Genomic DNA, 22,521 nt, shown 5'->3' on the forward strand with positions numbered 1-22,521 from the left:
GTGTAAACACTAAAAGAGTCGGGGCGGACCCCGCCCCCCCCCCCCACTTTTCTGCGATACCCTTGCCAAAAAAAAATTCCCGCCCAGAGCTTTCCTGACTTTTAGCTTCGAGTCTTGCGCATCTTTTGATGCGAAAAATAGAAAATTCGGACCATTGGTTACCGCGCAGAATTTTTTTCAATTTCCCCATATGTATTGTACACAAAGCAGAGTTGTCATTGGTGCATATGAATAATTAAGTGATTCTAAAACCCTTTACCTATAGTCATGACATTGCTTGGGTATGTTCATATTAAGTTGTTCTATATGCATGCACCAAGTTTAATAATTAGTCGTCACTCAATGGCTGAGATTAAAAAGGGGAGGGGAAACAGCGAAGTGGTCATAATAACCCGGCTCCTTTAGGGTTAAAAGATTCGAAATTGCCCATTTCACTAATATGATGCAAAACGAAACTACACTTTAAACGTATGTTATTTAGTGCACAGGTAAATGGAACTTTTCAAACCGAACCGAAAAAAAAATAATGTTAAAAAGATGGGTTTTGTTAATGTTTTGTTTTTGTTGCAACTGTCTAGAGATCTCAGCCGACCCGTTTAAGAGGTTTCATCTTCAATGCAAAAACTCACCACGTAAAGGATACAACTCGCTTTCTGTTCAAATACCAACAAGCATTATACTGCATGTCTCTAAGACCTAATTCCGTCTTCAACTTGTTTGCATATCTTTTGAAGTAACAAATCAAACAATTTGCAAGCGCATGGAAAAGGAAACCATAACTTTAAAAACGGAAATAATTCAGCTAGTGAACCAAAACTGAGATATTTACAAACAATGCGGGTTCAGTTGAATTTCGTGAATCGTTCTGTTTTCGTTAAATTAATTAATTAATTCATTAAAAAAATTCATTACATATCGGTGTTTTACTTTTCACCTAAACAAAGACTTTAACGAACGTCAAAATGATTGAGATTGTCTTGATATTTCTGTTTTCGTTCGGTTATGGCGTTTTCTGTCTAATTTTTTTCTTCAATTTTTAAGACATTTAAAACGTCTGTTGTTGTTCTCTAAATTCTGAAGAGTGAAAGTTCACTCCAATCGAGTGAAGATTCACTCCCACAGTCGGAAACTAGGGACTAGACGTTTTAGAGTGAAATTTCTTCAATCGTAAACAGGAAACAATTTCAATTACCAAAACCAAGCATTATATATTTACAAACAGCGCGGGTTCAGTTGAATTTCTTTCCAAAACAAAGATTTCCTGGTGTAACACCATTTTTTTTAAAGCAATCCTTACTTCCAGGAATCCTTCTGTTGTCGTTAAAAATGTAATTCATTACATGGTGGTGTTTTAATTTGCACTTAAATGAAGTCTATATAGATTCAACCACTAGACGCAATCACGGTAATTTAGCCTAAATCAAAAAAAGGAAAGGAGGAAATATTGTATTTACATGTTTCAACATTTCCATTTCCTTCTGCAAGACAGCAAAAACTCTACTCTTTAAAAAAAGCCCAGCTTACTTTTAAAATTAATTTAATGAGCGTTTTTGTCCTTTGCAGTCATAGGTCATTTGTTTTGTCCACGAATATGCTGAGGCAGAAACAATGTAATGAATGTCTGATTTTTATTCGTTCAAAAGTCATGTCCTATAACGTTTTCCCGGCTTTGCTGTTCTTTAGACATACGATTGTATAACAATACTTTCAATTAATGTTTAAATTTTGTTTCATTCCCTTACATGGTACGTTTCGGATAACAAAGGAAGAGGTAAGTGTACAATTCGCTTTCTTTGGTTACGTTGGTGTTCTTAAGTTTGGTTACCGGTTTCGCTATTGATCAATAACATTGATGCATATATGGTTTAAGAGGGCAGCAGATTTTCTGTATTGGATGACACGATCATTATTTGTCACGGGCCAGTGAATGATATCTGAAAGATGTCGGATACACCTTTTGTGTAATGAATGTAATGAATGTCTGATTTTTATTCGTTCAAAAGTCATGTCCTATAACGTTTTCCCGGCTTTGATGTTCTTTAGACACACGATTGTATAACAATACTTTCAATTAATGTTTAAATTTTGCTTAAATGACGCAAGAACAAACTCCACTTTAAAGTTATGTTATTTAGTTTACCGAAAAAAAGGAACCTCTCATACCTTGCAAAAAATGTAATAATTTCCGAAAATTGGGTTCAGTACGATTTTTGTTGATGTTGCAACTGTCTAGAGATCTAAGCCGACCCGTTTTAGAGGTTTCATCTTCGGTAAAAATATGGAACTAAATAAAGGATAAAACTCACTTTTTTCAGCTTTCGAAAACCAAAAACATTATAATTATAGCATAACTCCTTGACCTAATTCCACTTTCAACCAATTTACATATGTTTTGAAGTCACAAATCACACAATATGCAAGTTGAAGGAAAAGAATCTGTAACTTAAAAAAAGAACAATTTTACCTACCAAACAAAAAAAGGAATAGATATTTACAAACAGTTTAGTTGTTTTCCTTAGTTGATCGTATCTATAATAATTCCAAAAGTGGCTTGTAGAATGAAAACATGTACATAACCTATGGAAAAAGTTAAAGAGGAAAAATATCAAATATGATTATTGTTTTGTTTACGAAGAATCTGAGGCAGATACAATGTAAGTAACGTCTGATTTCTATTCGTTCCAAAGTCAGAGCCAATTACATTTTCCCGACATTGCTGTACTTTAGACACACGATTGTATAACAATACTTTCAATTAATGTTTAAATTTTGTTTCATTCCCTTACATGGTACGTTTCGGATAACAAAGGAAGAGGTAAGTGTACAATTCGCTTTCTTTGGTTACGTTGGTGTTCTTAAGTTTGGTTACCGGTTTCGCTATTGATCAATAACATTGATGCATATATGGTTTAAGAGGGCAGCAGATTTTCTGTATTGAATGACACGATCATTATTTGTCACGGGCCAGTGAATGATATCTGAAAGATGTCGGATACACCTTTTGACTCCGTCTTCTGGAACAATTGCTCAAGCGACTATGTGGAATCATGGGGGGGGGGGGTGCCGCCAAAAAATCGCCAGTTATTAAAGTAATTAAATCAGAAGTGGAGTGAAAATACCTTTTTTGTCCAATCGACGCAACCCATTGCCTTCCCGGTTTATGATTCATACAGTTGTGGTTACAAGAAAGACAGAGAACAAACGGTAAAGATTTGTCTTAAAAATTACTAAGATTTAATGCAACAATAGTCCAAAAAATATTCCAAAACTGGGGGTGTTTTATTTTAACTTACAGAAAAAACCTTTTAAGTTCAGCTTTTTGAAACAATTCTTTTTTTTTTGGAATTTAAACGGAACAACGGACAACGGAAAAACGAGGCGTTTAATTTGTCGGACTTATGAAGCGTCGGACTTATGAGTCGTCGGACCTATGAGGCGTCGGACTTATGGGCCTTTATTTGGTTAGGGGATGCGATTTTGTCGGACTTATGAGGCGTCGGACCTATGAGGCGTCGGACTTATGAGCGGACCCCAAAGCAACCACAGGTGGAATACAGTCCGGGCAACATTCTAACAAATGTCGTCGGGTCAAAATCATCGAGACTGTTTTGATGTTTTCTGTTTACACATTAATTTTGTTAAGAAATGTTCTGTCTAGAGATCTCAGTCGTCCCGTTTAAGAGGATTCATCTTCAATGCAAAAACTCACCACGCAAAGAATACAACTCGCTTTTTTTAACAGTCGAATACCAACGAGCATTATACTGCATATTTCCTTGACCTAATTCCACATTCGACTAGTTGGCATTTCTTTTCAAGTCAGAAATCAAAGATTTTGCAAGCGCATGGAAAAGGAAACCATAACTTTAAAAACGGAAACAATTCGCCTACTGAACCAAATATCAGATAATTGCAAAAAAAGCGGGTTCAGTTGAATTTCAGGAATATTTCTGTGTTTGTTACATTAATTCATATTAATTCATTAGAAAAAAAATAATTACATATCGGTGTTTTACTTTTCACTTAAACAAAGACTTTACAGATTCAGCCCCCAAACAGAACCAACGGCAAAGAATTGTAGCAAATGTACGGCCTACAGACTCTAAGACTGACTGATATTCAATGCAACCACAGACTGAGTGAAAGCCCCAAAACTATCAAACGAACGCCAAAATGATCGAGAATGTCTTGATATTTCTGTTTTCGTTCGGTTATGGCGTTTTCTGTCTAATTTTTTTTTCATTCTTTAAGACAATTAAAACGTCAGCTGTTGTTCTTTCATAATAACACGATGTAGTACTAATTTTGGAAGCTTCTCTCTAAATGTCGTTTTAGAGTGAAAATTCTTCAATCTTAAAGATAGAGTTTTCACCCGAGCTTCGACTAACGTAGTTTTTTTTTTCCAGATTTTCTGTTTTCCAACGTTTTCAGTCTCTGTCTGGAAATATCGGTTCACTAAAAAACTTGTATACGGTTCAATTGCATTTAAGGCCTGGAAGATTTCTTTTCACTTGATGTCTTTCAAGTCTACACGCCACTTTAACTAGTGTTAATTTAGTTTACCGAAAAAAAAAACCGTCTAAAACCGAGTCAGCTACGACATACTTGCAGCAATTTTGGTCTAGTTGAACTTCTTTTGATGCTACAACTATTTGGAAATTTGAATCGACCCTTTCGTTTCAGTCTTGTTAAAATGATCAAATCGTATGACATTTTGTTTCATACTTCTGGACTTTAGGCACACAACTTTATGATAGAATAATATCTCAATAGTGCGCCCGAACGTAAACTCGCAGAGATAGGTAAGTGTGTACGATTCACCTTCCCTGGTATTACTTTGGAGTTCCTAAGTCTGCATCGCTGTTTCGCCATATCTGGCGGATTTTCTGTCACTGTTATAATATTAACACTAACAGCATTTACATAATTCCCGAATGCAGCAGTTTTTCTCTATCTAGTAATGACGCGGTCTGGAGAATAATTGCAAATATTTTGAAGAGCCTCTCAGTGATATATTTTAGGATGCCTTTTTGACCTTGTCGACAATTATTAAACGCATTAACACGAATGACTATATTCAGTGTCAATCGGCTTTGAACTTGCAGTCGGAATTTTGTTGATGTTGCAACTGTCTAGAGATCTAAGCCGACCCGTGTAAGAGGTTTCATCTTCGGTAAAACAAAAACCCAATAAGCATTATACCGCATATCTCTTTGACCTATTTCCACTTTCAACAAATTTACATACGTTTTGAAGTCAACAATAAAAAAAGGAACAATTTCACCAACCAAACCAAAAATTCGATATTTACAAACAGTTCAGTTGTTTTTTCTTAGTTGATTGTATGTATTATAATTCCAAAAGTGGCTTGTAGAATGAAAACATGTACATAACCTATGGGAAAAAAAGTGGAAGAGAAAAACATATCAAATATGATAATTTTTTGTTTACGAAGAATCTGAGGTAGATACAATGTAATTAATGTCTGATTTGTATTCGTTCAAAAGTCAAATCCAATAACATTTTCCCGGTTTTGCTGTTCTTAGACACACGATTGTATTACGATACTGTTTTAATTAATGCATTTTTTATTCCCTTACATGTAACATTTCGGATCACAAAGACATCTGTAAGTATACAATTCGTTTTTTCTTTGTTCACTATGGTGTTCATAAGTTTGATTCCCTGTGCGCTATTTATCAATAACATTAAGGCCTATATGATTTCAGAGGGCAGCAGATTTTCTGTACTGAATGATATGATCAGTTCTTGTCACGTGCCAGTGAATGATATCTGAAGGATGTTGGATACACCTTTTGGAACAATTGCTCAAGCGACTATGTGGAATCATGGGGGGGGGGTTCAGCCACAAACATCGCCATTTATTTAAGTAATTATATCAGAAATGGAGTAACCCATTTCCTTTCCCGGTTTATTACCCATACAGTTCTGGTTAAAAAGAAAGACCGAGAACAAACGGTAAAGATGTGTTACAAATAGACTATAACATTTTATTGCAACCATAGACTGAGTGTGAAAGTCGAACATTCCAAAACTGGGGGAGTTTCATTTTTAACTTACAAGAAAACCTTTTAAGTTCAGCTTTTTGAAGCAATTTGTTAGAAATTTCGACCAAAAAAAAGGAAAAAGGGAGGAATGGAAGAAATATTCAAGATATCATGTTGGCATTTTGTTACAATCTAGTCTGTGCAACAAGTAAAAAGTCTGCTGTTGTTCATTAAAAAAAAATATCCAGCTTCCTTGTACCTTAAAAACTAGCGTTTTTCTCATAAAAGCATTGTACTATCTCCTTAAACGAATTCAATCTTCAGCTTACACTAGAGTCGCAATTAAACAAATGCGCAAACGAAAGGAAAAGAAACCACAACTTTAACAACAGTCCAAAAACGTACACCATTGAGTCAAAATGATCGAAATCGTCTTGATTCTTTTGTTTTCGTTCCGTTTAGGATTTTTCTGTCAAAAAATATAAACTTAATTTCACTTTTAACATGTTTACAGTATTTGTCGATATAATTGTGTCAATAATTTATTATGTTAACGGAGACTCAGCTAGATTCAACGCAACTGATGACCAAGTTCCGTCTTTTTAAATGGGTTAAAATATTCAAATGCAATGACTTTCCGGATATTTTGTTTTTCCTTTTGACATTGTAGAAGTTGTTATTCTCACAGCTCTTTTTCCCCTTTTAATACAGAGCAGGGGTTCCCGTGGCCTATCATCGGTAAGTATACACGGTTCACCCAGAACTTCCGTCTTTTTAAATGTGTTAAAATATTCAAATGCAATGTTATTTCCGGATATTTTGTTTTTCCTTTTGACAGTGTAGAAGTTGTTATTCTCACAGCTCTTTTTCCCATTTTAATACAGAGTAGGGGTTCCCGTGGCTTATCATCGGTAAGTATACACGGTTCACCCATAACTTCTGAATGCTTTTGTTCACGGAGTCTCAGCTAGTTTTACAGTGATTCAGAGCAACCACAGACTAAGTTTGAATCCCGTAAATAATCCATTGAATGTCGTAGGGTCAAATTAATTGATTTTGCTTAACTGACGCATGACCAAACTCCACTTTAAAGTTATGTTATTTAGTTCACAGGAAAAAAGGAACCTCTTATACTTTGCCAAAAAATGTAATAATTTCAAAAAATTGGGTTCAGTACGATTTTTGTTGGTGTTGCAACTGTCTAGAGATATAAGCCGACCGGTCGTTTAAGACCCGTTTAAGAGGTTTCATCTTGGGTAAAAATATTTAACTAAGTAAAGGATAAAACTCACTTTTTTTCTGCTTTCGAAAACTAAAAACATTATAGAACATATCTCCCTGACCTAATTCCACTTTCAACTAATTTACATATGTTTTGAAGTCACAAATCACACAATATGCAAGTGGAATTAAAGGAAAAATATATGTAACTTAAAAAAAAAAACAATTTCACCTACCAAACAAAAAAAGAAGATATTTACAAACAGTTTAGTTGTTTTCCTTAGTTGATCGTTTCTATAATAATTCCAAAAGTGGCTTGTAGAATGAAAACTTGTACATAACCGTTGGAAAAAGTGAAAAAGGAAAAACATCAAATATGATCGTTTTTTTTTTTTTTATTTACAAAGAATCTGAAGCAGATACAATGTAATTAACGTCTGATTTCTAATCGTTCCAAAGTCAGATCCAATTACATTTTCCCGACATTGCTGTTCTTTAGACACACGATTGTATAACAATACTTTCAATTAATGTTAACATTTTGTTTCATTCCCTTACATGGTACGTTTCGGAAGACAAAGGTGCCGGTAAGTGTACAATGCGCTTTCTTTGGTTACTTTGGTAATCTTAAGTTTGGTTCCCGGTTTCGCTATTTATCAATAGCATTGATGCATATATGGTTTCAGAGGGCAGCAGATTTTCTGTATTGAATGACTCGATCAGTACTTGTCACGGGCCAGTGAATGATATCTGAAGGATGTCGGATACACCTTTCGACTCCGTCTTTTGGAACAATTGCTCAAGCGACTTTGTGGAATCATCTGGGGGGGGGGGGGACAGCCACAAAAATCGCCAGTTATTTCAGTCTGTAATTCAATCAAAAGTGGAGTGAAGACACCTTTTTTGTCCAGTCGACGCACCCATTGCCTTTCCCGCGGCCGGTGTAGTACCGTTCTGGTTAAAAGAAAGACCGAGAACATACGGTAAAGATTTGTCACAAATAGACTGTAACATTTACTGAGTTTTTACGCAACCATAGACTGAGTGTGAAAGTCAAACCTTCCAATACTGGGGTGTTATATTTTTTACTTACAAGAAAACCAGTTCCATTTCCTTCTCTAAGACAGAAAAAACTCTACTGTTGTTCCATTCAAAAAATTTGTCCAGCTTGCTTTTAATTTAATGAACTGTTTTCCTTTGCAGTTGACCTTTAGACACCCAATTGTATTACAATACTGTTTTAATTAATGTTTTTATTTTGTTTTATTCCCTTACATGGTACGTTTCGGATGACAAAGCGTTATGTAAGTATACATTTCGTTTCCTTTGGTTACGTTGATGTTATTAAGTTTGGTTCCCTGTTCGCTATTTATCAATAGCATTGAGGCATATATGATTTCAGAGGGCAGCAGATTGTCTAGCCTTGGTCAATGCTCTCGTCGTTATTCGTCCCGTACGCGGTCAATCGTCGGCATATATCCTCACGTGCTATGCACATGCATGTAAAAATACAGCGCGAACAGCGACCTCATGCAGCCACTATTTTTTATGCAAATCAGTTGGGGACGATCGAGAGCCTTGGTTCAATCGTCAGCAAAAGCATATGTTTTTCGCTGGATTTCTAGCGTACGACCTCGTTTGCGAATACAGATAAGTGTAGGCGGGGCTGATATGTGGAGTGTCCAATCACACCTTGGTAAATCCGGACGTAATCAAATTATTTGCAGCTATTCGCCTTTTGCAAACGTGACAGGAACCACAGTTTTTGTGCATTGGTGCCGTGTGCAGAGACACACAACGTGTACGTGTATGTATTATGTACGGTGCCACGTTTCACTATGCAAGTTTCCACGCAACATTGGACCAATAAGAAAACGACATTTAAGGTCAGCTAAGGCTATTAACATAATGAGCACCACCTCCAAAACCTCACATGGACGATTGAACCAAGGCTCTCGATCGTCCCCAACTGATTTGTATATAAAAATAGTGGCCGCGTGAGGTCGCTGTTCGCGCTGTATTTTTACGTGCATAGCGCGTGAGGATATATGCCGACGATTGACCGCGTACGAGACGAATAACGACGACAGCATTGACCAAGGCTACAGATTGTCTGTATTGAATGACATGATCAGTACTGTCACGGGCCAGTGAATGATATCTCAAGGATGTCGGACACACATTATGACTTATGACGTCTTTTGCAACATTCCTCAAGCGGCTTTGTGGGATCATTGGAGGGGGGGAGCTACATGTATATGGCCACATGCAATGGTCCGTTATTTGAGTAATTAAATCAGTATGGGAGTAGAGACAACCCTCCCCCCTCCCCCACAATCGATGCCACCTTTTGTATTTAACCAAACAATTCTGGTAAAAAAAGAACCAGCGTTTCATCAACATTTCATCCAAAAGTGGCTCGTAGAATGAAAACATTTACATAACCTATGAAAAAAGTGAAAGAGGAAAAACATATAAAATATGATCACTTTTTTGTTTACGAAGAATCTGAGGCAGATACAACATAATTAATTAATTAATAAATTAAAAAAAAATTATTACACACCGGTGTTTTAAGTGTCACTTAAATGAATACCTACAGATTCAACCACTAGACAGAACAAACGGTAAAGAATTGTAACAAAATGTACCGACTCTCAGCTTAACTGAGATTCAATGTAAACACAGACTGAGTAAAAGTCCCCAAAACAGTCCTACGAACGCCAAAGTGATCGAGATTGTCTTGATATTTCTGTTTTTAATCCTTCAAGATAAGTAAAACGTCTGCTGTTGTTCTTTCAAAATTATTCGAGAAGCTTCTCTCTGTCAGGAAATATCGGTTCACTATAAAACTTATATACAGTTGATTTGCTTTTGAGGGCTGCAAGATTTCTTTTCACTAGATGTCTTTCAAGTGTACACTCCACTTTAAACTAGTGTTAATTTAGTTTACCGAAAAAACTCTCATATCGAGCCAGCCATGAAATGCTTCCACAAAATTGGTCTTGTTGAATATCTTTTGATGTTACAACTATCGCGAGATTTGAATAGACCCTTTCATTTAAAATGATCAAATCGTATATCTATGCTGCACCAAAACACAAGATATTTACAGAAAAAAAAGTGTCTTTAGTTGAATTTCGCACGGTAACCAGAGATCCTTCGGTCAGGTACATCCTCAGTTTATAACTGATTCAACATAAACGTCTTCATTTATTCAACAAAGCAACCACAGTCGGAATACAGTCCGGGCAACATTTTAACAAATGTCGTCGGGTCAAAATCATCGAGACTGTTTTGATGTTTTCTGTTTACACATTAATTTTGTTAAGAAACTTTCTGTCTAGAGATCTCAGTCGACCCGTTTAAGAGGTTTCATCTTCAATGCAAAAACTCACCACGCAAAGAATACAACTCGCTTTTTTTAACAGTCGAATACCAACAAGCATTAAACTGCATATTTCCTTGACCTAATTCCACATTCAACTAGTTGGCATTTCTTTTCAAGTCAGAAATCAAACATTTTGCAAGCACATGGAAAAGGAAACCATAACTTTAAAAACGGAAACAATTCGCCTACTGAACCAAACATCAGTTAATTGCAAAAAGAGCGGGTTCAGTTGAGTCTCGGGAATATGTCAGTCTTCGTTAAATTAATTTATTAATTCATTAGCAAAAAAATAATTGCATATCGGTGTTTTACTTTTCACTTAAACATAGACTTTACAGATTCAACATCCAAACAGAACCAACGGCAAGGAATTGTAGCAAATGTACGGCCTACAGACTAAGAATGACTGATATTCAATGCAACCACAGACTGAGTGAAAGCCCAAAAACTGTCAAACGAACGCCAATATGATCGATATTGTCTTGATATTTCTGTTTTCGTTTGGTTACAGCGTTTTCTGTCTATTTTTGTTTCATTCTTTAAGACAATTAAAACGTCAGCTGTTGTTCTTTCATAATAACACGATGTAGTAATAATTCTGGAAGCTTCTCTCTTAATTTCGTTTTAGAGTGAAATTTCTTCAATCTTAAAGATCGAGTTTTCACCCGAGCTTCGACTAACGTAGTTCTTTTTCAGATTTTCTGTTTTCCGACTTTTTCAGTCTCTGTCTGGAAATATCGGTTCACTATAAAACTTGTATACGGTTCAATTGCTTTTAAGGCCTGGAAGATTTCTTTTCACTTGATGTCTTTCAAGTCTACACGCCACTTTAACTAGTGTTAGTTTAGTTTACCGGAAAAAAAACGTCTAAAACCAAGTCAGCTACGACATACTTGCAGCAATTTGGTCTAGTTGAACTTCTTTTGATGCTACAACTATTGGGAAATTTGAATCGACTCTTTCGTTTCAGTCCTGTTAAAATGATCAAATCGTATGACATTTTGTTTCATATTTCTTGACTTTAGGCACACAATTTTATAATAGACTAATTTCTCAATACTGCTCCCGAACGTAAACTCGCAGAGATCGGTAAGGGTATACGATTTCGCCTTCCCTGGTATTATTTTGGAGTTCCTAAGTCTGCATCGCTGTTTCGCCATATCTGGCGGATTTTCTGTCACTGTTATAATATTAACACTAACAGCATTTACATAATTCCCGAATGCAGCAGTTTTTCTCTATCTAGTAATGACGCGGTCTGGAGAATAATTGCAAATATTTTGAAGAACCTCTCAGTGATATATTTTAGGATGCCTTTTTGACCTTGTCGACAATTATTAAACGCATTAACACGAATGACTATATTCAGTGTCAATCGGCTTTGAACTTGCAGTCGGAATTTTGTTGATGTTGCAACTGTCTAGAGATCTAAGCCGACCCGTTTAAGAGGTTTCATCTTCGGTAAAACAAAAACCCAATAAGCATTATACCGCATATCTCTTTGACCTATTTCCACTTTCAACAAATTTACATACGTTTTGAAGTCAACAATAAAAAAAGGAACAATTTCACCAACCAAACCAAAAATTCGATATTTACAAACAGTTCAGTTGTTTTTTTCTTAGTTGATTGTATGTATTATAATTCCAAAAGTGGCTTGTAGAATGAAAACATGTACATAACCTATGGGAAAAAAAGTGGAAGAGAAAAACATATCAAATATGATAATTTTTTGTTTACGAAGAATCTGAGGCAGATACAATGTAATTAACGTCTGATTTCTATTCGTTCCAAAGTCAGACCCAATTTCATGTTCCCGACATTGCTGTTATTTAGACACACGATTGTATAACAATACTTTCAACTAATGTTTAAATTTTGTTTCATTCCCCTACATGGTACGTTTTGGATGACAAAGGTGTCGGTAAGTGTACAATGCGCTTTCTTTGGTTACTTTGGTAATCTTAAGTTTGGTTCCCGGTTTCGCTATTTATCAATAGCATTGATGCATATATGGTTTCAGAGGGCAGCAGATTTACTGTATTGAATGACTCGATCAGTACTTGTCACGGGCCAGTGAATGATATCTGAAGGATGTCGGATACACCTTTCGACTCCGTCTTTTGGAACAATTGCTCAAGCGACTTTGTGGAATCATCTGGGGGGGGGGGGACAGCCACAAAAATCGCCAGTTATTTCAGTCTGTAATTCAATCAAAAGTGGAGTGAAGACACCTTTTTTGTCCAGTCGACGCACCCATTGCCTTTCCCGCGGCCGGTGTAGTACCGTTCTGGTTAAAAGAAAGACCGAGAACATACGGTAAAGATTTGTCACAAATAGACTGTAACATTTACTGAGTTTTTACGCAACCATAGACTGAGTGTGAAAGTCAAACCTTCCAATACTGGGGTGTTATATTTTTTACTTACAAGAAAACCAGTTCCATTTCCTTCTCTAAGACAGAAAAAACTCTACTGTTGTTCCATTCAAAAAATTTGTCCAGCTTGCTTTTAATTTAATGAACTGTTTTCCTTTGCAGTTGACCTTTAGACACCCAATTGTATTACAATACTGTTTTAATTAATGTTTTTATTTTGTTTTATTCCCTTACATGGTACGTTTCAGATGACAAACCGTTATGTAAGTATACATTTCGTTTCCTTTGGTTACGTTGATGTTATTAAGTTTGGTTCCCTGTTCGCTATTTATCAATAGCATTGAGGCATATATGATTTCAGAGGGCAGCAGATTGTCTAGCCTTGGTCAATGCTCTCGTCGTTATTCGTCCCGTACGCGGTCAATCGTCGGCATATATCCTCACGTGCTATGCACATGCATGTAAAAATACAGCGCGAACAGCGACCTCATGCAGCCACTATTTTTTATGCAAATCAGTTGGGGACGATCGAGAGCCTTGGTTCAATCGTCAGCAAAAGCATATGTTTTTCGCTGGATTTCTAGCGTACGACCTCGTATGCGAATACAGATAAGTGTAGGCGGGGCTGATATGTGGAGTGTCCAATCACACCTTGGTAAATCCGGACGTAATCAAATTATTTGCAGCTATTCGCCTTTTGCAAACGTGACAGGAACCACAGTTTTTGTGCATTGGTGCCGTGTGCAGAGACACACAACGTGTACGTGTATGTATTATGTACGGTGCCACGTTTCACTATGCAAGTATCCACGCAACAATGGACCAATAAGAAAACGACATTTAAGGTCAGCTAAGGCTATTAACATAATGAGCACCACCTCCAAAACCTCACATGGACGATTGAACCAAGGCTCTCGATCGTCCCCAACTGATTTGCATATAAAAATAGTGGCCGCGTGAGGTCGCTGTTCGCGCTGTATTTTTACGTGCATAGCGCGTGAGGATATATGCCGACGATTGACCGCGTACGAGACGAATAACGACGACAGCATTGACCAAGGCTACAGATTGTCTGTATTGAATGACATGATCAGTACTGTCACGGGCCAGTGAATGATATCTCAAGGATGTCGAACACACATTATGACTTATGACGTCTTTTGCAACATTCCTCAAGCGGCTATGTGGGATCATTGGAGGGGGGGAGCTACATGTATATGGCCACATGCAATGGTCCGTTATTTGAGTAATTAAATCAGTATGGGAGAAGAGACAACCCCCCCCCCCCACAATCGATGCCACCTTTTGTATTTAACCAAACAGTTCTGGTAAAAAAAGAACCAGCGTTTCATCAACATTTCATCCAAAAGTGGCTCGTAGAATGAAAACATTTACATAACCTATGAAAAAAGTGAAAGAGGAAAAACATATAAAATATGATCACTTTTTTGTTTACGAAGAATCTGAGGCAGATACAACATAATTAATTAATTAATAAATTTAAAAAAAATTATTACACACCGGTGTTTTAAGTGTCACTTAAATGAATACCTACAGATTCAACCACTAGACAGAACAAACGGTAAAGAATTGTAACAAAATGTACCGACTCTCAGCTTAACTGAGATTCAATGTAAACACAGACTGAGTAAAAGTCCCCAAAACAGTCCTACGAACGCCAAAGTGATCGAGATTGTCTTGATATTTCTGTTTTTAATCCTTCAAGATAAGTAAAACGTCTGCTGTTGTTCTTTCAAAATTATTCGAGAAGCTTCTCTCTGTCAGGAAATATCGGTTCACTATAAAACTTATATACAGTTGAATTGCTTTTGAGGGCTGCAAGATTTCTTTTCACTAGATGTCTTTCAAGTGTACACTCCACTTTAAACTAGTGTTAATTTAGTTTACCGAAAAAACTCTCATATCGAGCCAGCCATGACATGCTTCCACAAAATTGGTCTTGTTGAATATCTTTTGATGTTACAACTATCGCGAGATTTGAATAGACCCTTTCATTTAAAATGATCAAATCGTATATCTATGCTGCACCAAAACACAAGATATTTACAGAAAAAAAAGTGTCTTTAGTTGAATTTCGCACGGTAACCAGAGATCCTTCGGTCAGGTACATCCTCAGTTTATAACTGATTCAACATAAACGTCTTCATTTATTCAACAAAGCAACCACAGTCGGAATACAGTCCGGGCAACATTTTAACAAATGTCGTCGGGTCAAAATCATCGAGACTGTTTTGATGTTTTCTGTTTACACATTAATTTTGTTAAGAAACTTTCTGTCTAGAGATCTCAGTCGACCCGTTTAAGAGGTTTCATCTTCAATGCAAAAACTCACCACGCAAAGAATACAACTCGCTTTTTTTAACAGTCGAATACCAACAAGCATTAAACTGCATATTTCCTTGACCTAATTCCACATTCAACTAGTTGGCATTTCTTTTCAAGTCAGAAATCAAACATTTTGCAAGCACATGGAAAAGGAAACCATAACTTTAAAAACGGAAACAATTCGCCTACTGAACCAAACATCAGTTAATTGCAAAAAGAGCGGGTTCAGTTGAGTTTCGGGAATATGTCAGTCTTCGTTAAATTAATTTATTAATTCATTAGCAAAAAAATAATTGCATATCGGTGTTTTACTTTTCACTTAAACATAGACTTTACAGATTCAACATCCAAACAGAACCAACGGCAAGGAATTGTAGCAAATGTACGGCCTACAGACTAAGAATGACTGATATTCAATGCAACCACAGACTGAGTGAAAGCCCAAAAACTGTCAAACGAACGCCAATATGATCGATATTGTCTTGATATTTCTGTTTTCGTTTGGTTACAGCGTTTTCTGTCTATTTTTTTTCATTCTTTAAGACAATTAAAACGTCAGCTGTTGTTCTTTCATAATAACACGATGTAGTAATAATTCTGGAAGCTTCTCTCTAAATTTCGTTTTAGAGTGAAATTTCTTCAATCTTAAAGATCGAGTTTTCACCCGAGCTTCGACTAACGTAGTTCTTTTTCAGATTTTCTGTTTTCCGACTTTTTCAGTCTCTGTCTGGAAATATCGGTTCACTATAAAACTTGTATACGGTTCAATTGCTTTTAAGGCCTGGAAGATTTCTTTTCACTTGATGTCTTTCAAGTCTACACGCCACTTTAACTAGTGTTAGTTTAGTTTACCGGAAAAAAAACGTCTAAAACCAAGTCAGCTACGACATACTTGCAGCAATTTGGTCTAGTTGAACTTCTTTTGATGCTACAACTATTGGGAAATTTGAATCGACTCTTTCGTTTCAGTCCTGTTAAAATGATCAAATCGTATGACATTTTGTTTCATATTTCTTGACTTTAGGCACACAATTTTATAATAGACTAATTTCTCAATACTGCTCCCGAACGTAAACTCGCAGAGATCGGTAAGTGTATACGATTTCGCCTTCCCTGGTATTATTTTGGAGTTCCTAAGTCTGCATCGCTGTTTCGCCATATCTGGCGGATTTTCTGTCACTGTTATAATATTAACACTAACAGCATTTACATAATTCCCGAATGCAGCAGTTTTTCTCTATTTAGTAATGACGCGGTCTGGAGAATAATTGCAAATATTTTGAAGAGCCTCTCAGTGATATATTTTAGGATGCCTTTTTGACCTTGTCGACAATTATTAAACGCATTAACACGAATGACTATATTCAGTGTCAATCGGCTTTGAACTTGCAGTCGGAATTTTGTTGATGTTGCAACTGTCTAGAGATCTAAGCCGACCCGTTTAAGAGGTTTCATCTTCGGTAAAACAAAAACCCAATAAGCATTATACCGCATATCTCTTTGACCTATTTCCACTTCAACAAATTTACATACGTTTTGAAGTCAACAATAAAAAAAGGAACAATTTCACCAACCAAACCAAAAATTCGATATTTACAAACAGTTCAGTTGTTTTTTTCTTAGTTGATTGTATGTATTATAATTCCAAAAGTGGCTTGTAGAATGAAAACATGTACATAACCTATGGGAAAAGAAGTGGAAGAGAAAAACATATCAAATATGATAATTTTTTGTTTACGAAGAATCTGAGGCAGATACAATGTAATTAACGTCTGATTTCTATTCGTTCCAAAGTCAGACCCAATTTCATGTTCCCGACATTGCTGTTATTTAGACACACGATTGTATAACAATACTTTCAACTAATGTTTAAATTTTGTTTCATTTCCCTACATGGTACGTTTTGGATGACAAAGGTGCCGGTAAGTGTACAATTCGCTTTCTTTGCCTACTTTGGTGTTCTTAAGTTTGGTTCCCGGTTTCGCTATTGATCAATAACATTTTCTGTATTGAATGACTCGATCAGTATTTGTCACGGGCCAGTGAATGGTATCTGAAGGATGTTGGATGCACTTTTTGACTCCGTCTTTTGTAACAAACCCTTTACAAGGTTCATATTAAAAAGGTCAATATTAAAATGTAGTTCCAGGGCCACCGTAGTTTTGAAATGGTGTCATTCAACACCAATCTTCACTTTAAACAAGTGTTAATTTAGTTTAACCCCCCCCCCCCCACAAAAAAACCTCTCACACCGAACCAAACATAAACTGATTCCCCAAAAAACGGTTTCGGTTACTTTTCTTTCGATGTTGCAACTATCCATATCAGTCGACCATTGGAAGATGTTTCTCTTGGGTAAAAGAACGCACTGTATGTACAGGATACAATCAGCCTTTCTTACCTTCGAATATCAAAAACATTATTTCAAAACTCAGAAACTAAGTTTCATTTTAACTAGTTTGTCTATGCAAGCGAAGGGGAAAGAACATATAATTTTAAACAGGAAAAAAATGAAACTACCAAACCTAACATTGTAATTTTACAAACAGAGTGGGCTCAGTTTAATTTCTTTCCAAAATAAAGATTTCCGGGTGTAACACTTTTTTTTTAAAGCTATCCTTACTTCCGGGAATCTGTCTGTTGTCGTTAAAAATGTAATTCATTACATGGTGGTGTTTTAATTTGCACTTAAATGAAGACTATAATTATAGATTCAACCACTAGAGGCAATTATGGTAATTTAGCCTGAAACAAAAAAAAGGAAAGGAGGGAATATGATGTTTACATGTTTCAACGTTTCAATTTCCTTCTGCAAAACAGCAAAAACCCTGCTGTTGTTCAATTTTAAGAAATACTGTACAGCTTGCTTTTATTTTAATGAGCGTTTTATTTCATTTGCAGCCATAGGTCATTTATTTTGTTTACGAATACGCTTAGGTAGATACAATGTAATTAATGTCTGATTTGTATTCTTTCAAAAGTCAAATCCAATAACATTTTCCCGGTTTTGCTGTTCTTAGACACACGATTGTATTACAATAATGTTTTAATTAATGTATTTTTTTTTATTCCCTTACATGTAACATTTCGGATCACAAAGCATTCTGTAAGTATAAAAATTCGTTTTCTTTGTTTACTTTGGTGTTCATAAGTTTGATTCCCTGTGCGCTATTTATCAATAACATTAAGGCTTATATGATTTCAGAGGGCAGCATATTTTCTGTACTGAATTACATGATCAGTTCTTGTCACGGGCCAGTGGATGATATCTGAAGGATGTTGGATACACCTTTTGGAACAATTGCTCAAGCGACTATGTGGAATCATGGGGGGGGGGGTTCAGCCACAAAAATCGCCATTTATTTAAGTAATTATATCAGAAATGGAGTAACCCATTTCCTTTCCCGGTTAATTACCCATACAGTTCTGGTTAAAAAGAAAGACCGAGAACAAACGGTAAAGATTTGTTACAAATACACTATAACATTTTATTGCAACCATAGACTGAGTGTGAAAGTCGAACATTCCAAAACTGGGGGAGTTTCATTTTTAACTTACAAGAAAGCCTTTTAAGTTCAGCTTTTTGAAGCAATTTGTTAGAAATTTCGACCAAAAAAAGAAAAAGGGAGGAATGGAAGAAATATTCAAGATATCATGTTGGCATTTTGTTACAATCTAGTCTGTGCAACAAGTAAAAAGTCTGCTGTTGTTCATTAAAAAAAAAAATATCCAGCTTCCTTATACCTTAAAAACTAGCGTTTTTCTCATACCGCCATTGAGAACCTGTTTTGTCTACAGAGACTCGGCTACTTTTATTGAGATGAAGCAACCACAGACTAACTTTATATCCCCCAAACATTAAAAAATAAATGGGTCGAAGTAATCGAGACTGCCTATATCTAACTTAATATGATGCAAGACCGAACTCCACTTTGATTCAGTTTTTTTGGGGAAAAAAAGCTCTCGTACCAAGCAGAAAATGAACTATTTTCAAAAAATTGGGTTCAGTTGATTTTTTTTATGCCACATCTGTATAGAGATCTCAGCCTACCCGTTTAAGAGGTTTTAGCTTCGGTGAACAAAAACTCTAAAGCATACAAAACGCTATTCCAATACCTAAAAGCATTTTACTATCTCCTTGACCGAATTCAATCTTCAGCTTACACTAGAGTCGCAATTAAACAAATGCGCAAACGAAAGGAAAAGAAACCACAACTTTAACAACAGTCCAAAAACGTACACCATTGAGTCAAAATGATCGAAATCGTCTTGATTCTTTTGTTTTCGTTCCGTTTAGGATTTTTCTGTCAAAAAATATAAACTTAATTTCACTCTTAACAAGTTTACAGTATTTGTCGATATAATTGTGTCAATAATTTATTATGTTTACGGAGACTCAGCTAGATTCAACGCAACGGATGACCAAGTTCCGTCTTTTTGAATGGGTTAAAATATTCAAATGCAATGTCATTTCCGGATATTTTGTTTTTCCTTTTGACATTGTAGAAGTTGTTATTCTCACAGCTCTTTTTCCCCTTTTAATACAGAGAGGGGTATCCCGTGGCCTATCATCGGTAAGTATACACGGTTTACCCATAACTTCTGAATGCTGTTCATTTTCAATGCCCAGCTTGCTATTAAGCTTAAAGGGACGATACGGCTTGGAATGCGTCCAATTGGGCTACAAAACGCGTTTTATACGAGATTATATTAAATAGAAAGTTCATTTAAAAGTAGGATATGAACGTCCACACAACCATCTTTTAAAAAGTAGGCGTTTTGTGTTATTTTAGCGACTACCATGCAAGAACGAAACATTCAGTGCTAGTTTTATCCAGTCTCACAGTGGTTCGCACTCTGTGGATGTGTAAGAAACAACATTTATACACGGTACCCTCTGGAGACGTGCACACAATAGGGAACAAAAGATTGTATACGTCTCCAGAGGGCAATTTCTATAGATGAATACAAGTTTTTCACGAAATAGATATATGGCTTTTACTCAAAAACTAGGAATTTCCAAGTTGGGTTGATCCGTCGCATAATGGAAGAGTTTTAGAAAAGGGATATTAAGTCCAAATTTCAGACAAGTAAATTAATTCTGGTTATAATAAGAATAATAAGAAATAAGAGCATTTTGAAACTTCACTTTCAAACTCAAAAACTTTACTACACAAGAACAAAGAAATGTCTCCGTCCAGAAGGATGCGAATTCCAGTATGTGTGTATTTGTAAAGTGTGTACATGTATCATGTACCACGCACACAACGCGTTTGTTTATTGTGCAAATCAAGGACACACACGTGCAAAATCATCGATGAATTGTATAACACCAATGAGAGCAAAAACATGTAAATATAAACAAAGGAAAAGGGAAGAGGAACGATGTGAAAATCCTCGATTTACATCATAAACAAACCTGAGTGGGTATGCCACAAAATTTCCGTTGCGTCCGATGTAAACAACCGGGGTTTTTCTCGCGAACGGTAAAACATTGTGATTGTTTCCTTTCAATCAGACCTTTGAAAAAGTACATTGTATAAGTAAACAATCCAAAGCATGATATTTTTTTGTATTTACTTACAAGTTCCAGTTAGCTCCATTTGGTTTACGGGTTTACTTTAATTGACCGATGCATATTGGTTTCTTTCATATCTTCAAACGCATTACATTGAGAACGTAGTTATAAATTGTCGCATAGAAGTTGGCATTGCCGATGATAATTTTACTGATGCATACGACTTTTTTCATTTATCAGATTGTTTGGATTTCTAAAAAAATATATACCAAAATACAGATATTTATAGTGTCTCGCTTTTACTCTTTTGAACCGCAGGAAGTTCTTCAAGCAGAGACATCATCAGTTGTGCAATCACCCCCAGAAAAAGAAGAGAAACTTCAAAGTGTGTAGACATAAATCATATGTGGATAATGTAATTCAACCCAGCTCGAAATAGTACACGTCACATTTCACCCAAGCTCAATTAGTAGGCCTATACGTCAAATTTGTGTGAATGTGCAGTGTGTTTTACGTTAAAATTATATGACATTGTCTATGTGTTAAGATTTTAATGTTTACAATCAAGTTGAGTAGGAAACTATAATAGTAATTCAGCATTTTTCTGAGAACTTCCAAGCAGTGGAGGCTGCAAACCTTCACGTAAACTCATGATTTAAAGGCCACTCAATCACCCATTCAGAATAATTTTCTTGATGGTTTGCATTGACTCTAACCAATGTTGTTTACAATCAAGTTGAGTAGGAAGCTATAGTAATTCAGCATTTTGAGAACTTCCAAGCAGTGGAAGCAGCAAACCTTTACGTAAACTCATGATTTGAAGGCCACTCAATCACCCATTAATAGTAATTTTCTTCATGGTTTGCATTGACTTTAACCAATGCTTTGTTTACAGTGTAACTTGCATCCTGATTTTGTTAACAGGCATCCCACCCACTCCGGCAACACACCTAAAGAGGATCCTTCAGGAACACGACAACTTCGCCAAAGACTGCAGCGAAGACACACTGAAGGATAACACCTTTCAGTTGCCGTACATTGCAATCGGTTACTTCGACCATGATGGTGGAAGCCTGTCCTTGGGCAAGTACAATGTCCACCTGTACATCCCTCGTGGCGCACTTCCCAAAAAATCACTACAGCAGGTTTACATCTACGTCAACCCGAATGCGCCACCTGTTGACGGGATCGATCCGTCAAATTGTGTCTTGTCACCGATGATCCAGTGTGGCCCAACAGGTCTGGAGTTTCTGGACAGCGTGGTGCTGTCCTTCCCTCACTTTGCAAAGGAGGGAAGCGGATGGGAGCTGCGTGCACAGTTGTGCAATGGCGAAGAAGGCTCACTCAAAACCTGGAAGACGCTTGATGCAGGTGTTGACGGCGTCGTGGTGTCGACTAAAGGCAAGACCGTCGTTCTCTTGATGAAACACTTCACAGGGGCAGCTCTAGTTGGCAAACCTTCCGCAACGAGCACCAAGATAATGCAGGCTGGAGTGTTTGGGAGCCCCTTTGATCAGTCTGAGGATCTTTATAGTTTCCGGTTTCATCTCTGGAACAATGAGCCAGTTGTCGAACAGGTAAAGCACCTGATTCTTTGTAAGTAATGGTTGACACTTTATCAACTGATATTTTGGGTACATAATGCAAGGAGTGGAATATT

The 22,521-nt window shown here is 36.4% G+C and overlaps 1 protein-coding gene across 1 annotated transcript in view; it reads left to right on the forward strand.

The window, feature by feature from the left end:
- Positions 1–22,521, forward strand: part of LOC119735181 — a 77,635-nt gene that overhangs the window by 45,829 nt on the left and 9,285 nt on the right. Inside the window, exons 3-4 of the mRNA XM_038208887.1 lie at positions 21,180–21,246; positions 21,786–22,438. Coding sequence (XP_038064815.1) covers positions 21,180–21,246; positions 21,786–22,438 — 720 coding nt within the window. The remainder of the gene's footprint in view (positions 1–21,179; positions 21,247–21,785; positions 22,439–22,521) is intronic.

Source organism: Patiria miniata, unplaced genomic scaffold, assembly GCF_015706575.1.
Source record: "Patiria miniata isolate m_02_andy unplaced genomic scaffold, ASM1570657v1 HiC_scaffold_29, whole genome shotgun sequence".
Lineage (NCBI taxonomy): Eukaryota > Metazoa > Echinodermata > Asteroidea > Valvatida > Asterinidae > Patiria > Patiria miniata.